This window comes from Panicum virgatum, chromosome 3K (assembly GCF_016808335.1).
Source record: "Panicum virgatum strain AP13 chromosome 3K, P.virgatum_v5, whole genome shotgun sequence".
NCBI classification, from domain to species: domain Eukaryota; kingdom Viridiplantae; phylum Streptophyta; class Magnoliopsida; order Poales; family Poaceae; genus Panicum; species Panicum virgatum.
Window position 1 is genome coordinate 36,521,153 of NC_053138.1, and position 2,059 is coordinate 36,523,211.

The following is a 2,059-nucleotide window of genomic DNA, read 5'->3' on the forward strand; positions in this document are numbered from 1 at the left end:
GAAATACAAATTATATTAGGGGGTAATTTGAACCAAATGGTATAGTTTGGGGGGTAAAATGAACCAAACGATAGTTTAAGAGGTTATCCAGACTTTGGCTATAGTTGAGGGGTGTAATTTAAACTTTTTTCTCTAAAAAAAATATTGAACCACTACATTCCAACATTTTAAACTACTAGATTCAACACCGTATTATTAGGGGGTAATCTTGAATGTTGATTTTTAAAAATAAAATATATTCATATTGCGCCTTATTTTGTTGCATAAATTCTAAATAACACAGTGGTTCACGCGGGATTCAAAATGCACTTAGAAATTGAAATCAAAGTTCCCAGTCTTAAAGGAATCCTCCATCCAACCAATCAGATGCTTATCCACTGTGGCCAATGCAACATTGACACGTGTCTAGCTCCATCCACCCAATCTGCACACGGTTCGCATCCTCTCCTACTCCGCTTTGATCTCATCCGTTCATCATACTCTGCAAATATCTCAAACAATAGAAGGTAAGGAAGAAAAAATCTTATAAAAAATATACAGGATTCTCCACCAGAATGCCCCATTTCAAATTGAGTAAAATACACCGGAGGCCCCTTAACTTGTCGAGTGGTGTCAAATAGGTCCATCACCTTTCAAACAGCAGTTCTAGGTCCCTAACCTTTTTAAGTTGTTCACTGCAGGTCCATACCCCTTCGTTTTATGTTTCTTTTTACATTTAGCCCCCTTCGTTTTCTCCCTCCCTCCCATCTACACCCTTCTTCCTCTATCCGGCGGTGGTGCTCCCTCCGGAAGCGCTCCACCCCCGGCGGTGGCTCTCCCCGGACAGGAGCGGCGGCAACGTGCGGCGGGCCTGCTGCCTTCGCCACAACGTGCGGCGGCCGGCAACGTCGAAATGCCTCTTGGTGTCGACGGATCTGGGAGTGGCAGCAGCAGCGCGGAGCGATGGCGTCGGGGCCGGGGCCAAGGTCGGCGGGGGCGATGGTGGCGGGAGGCCAGGAGCTGTGGCGTTATTGCACGAAGTGGGCCGGTGGCGGGTCGTCGGCGGCATCCAGGCACCAGGCGTTGGGCGCGCGGGTATGGGCGTGGGCTCTAGGATTGCACCGTGTGCATGGTCGGCGGCGGGATCTAGGCGTGCGGGCACGAACGAGGAGGCGGCGGCGGAGCACGACCGATTGCGCGGCGTGGGGCGCGGCGAGCGAGCGAGGAGGCGGCGAAGGAGCGCGCCCAGGCGCCGGCGTGGGACACGGTGGGTGAGCGAAGATGCTGTAGCGGAGCGCGACTGGGCGCGGGGCAAGCGGTGTGGGCGTAGGCGAGGGGTGTGGGGCGCGGCGTGAGAAGCTCGTCGGCAGCGGGGAAGGCATGGCCGTGCAGAGAAGGCTTGGAAGCGAAGGCAGGGGAGCGGCGCGGGCGTGGGAGAGGTTTTGTGCATCGCGGGGGAGCAGCACGGCGGTGGGGCAGTCCGGCGACCGCCTGGACCCTATCGCGGGGCGGACTACTTCGGCGCGGGCCTCACCTCATGCGTCGCAAGGTTGCCAGCGCGGGAGCTGCGCAGCGAGGGCGCGTTGGCGGTGGCGGCGGCGCAGGGCGAGATCCAGAAGATGGTGGAGGCCCCGCTAGATTGTTGGCCCGGGTGGGAGTTCTTCAAGGAGGCCGGCGACGGGTCGATCGTCGCCGAGCAGATGATGAACATGTCTGGGTCGCCGGGCTTCGGCGCGTACGATGTGGATGATTTCGGGTGGGGAAGGCCGAGCCAGAGGGAGCACCGCCGCTAGATAGATGAAGAAGGGTATAGATGAGAGGGAGGGAGAAAACGAAGGGGGCTAAATGTAAAAAGAAACATAAAACGAAGGGGTATGGACCTACGGTGAACAACTTAAAAAGGTTAGTGACCTAGAACTGCTGTTTGAAAGGTGATGGACCTATTTGACACCACTCGACAAGTTAAGGGGCCTCTGGTGCATTTTACTCTTTCAAATTTTATTGCGGCCCCTTTTTCGGTTGTGCTGGGTTGAACTTGGCTGGACGTAGTTTCATGGGCTGACAATTGTTGAGGACCCTA

At 55.3% G+C, this 2,059-nt stretch overlaps 1 protein-coding gene across 1 annotated transcript; it reads left to right on the plus strand.

Moving 5' to 3' along the window:
* Positions 1–942: 942 nt before the first annotated feature.
* On the plus strand, positions 943–1,772 carry LOC120700889. The gene is made up of 2 exons (XM_039985089.1): positions 943–1,102; positions 1,372–1,772. Exons 1-2 carry the CDS (start codon positions 943–945, stop codon positions 1,770–1,772), a joined length of 561 nt encoding a protein of 186 aa, XP_039841023.1.
* Positions 1,773–2,059: the final 287 nt, after the last annotated feature.

What these genes read in the sequence shown, in the direction of transcription:
- LOC120700889 (XM_039985089.1), top strand. Translation starts at nt 943, where the DNA reads ATGGCGTCGGGGCCGGGGCCAAGGTCGGCGGGGGCGATGGTGGCGGGA. An exon ending in GTGGGCTCTAGGATTGCACC is followed by an intron (nt 1,103 to 1,371) that starts GTGTGCATGGTC and finishes ATGGCCGTGCAG; the next exon opens with AGAAGGCTTGGAAGCGAAGG.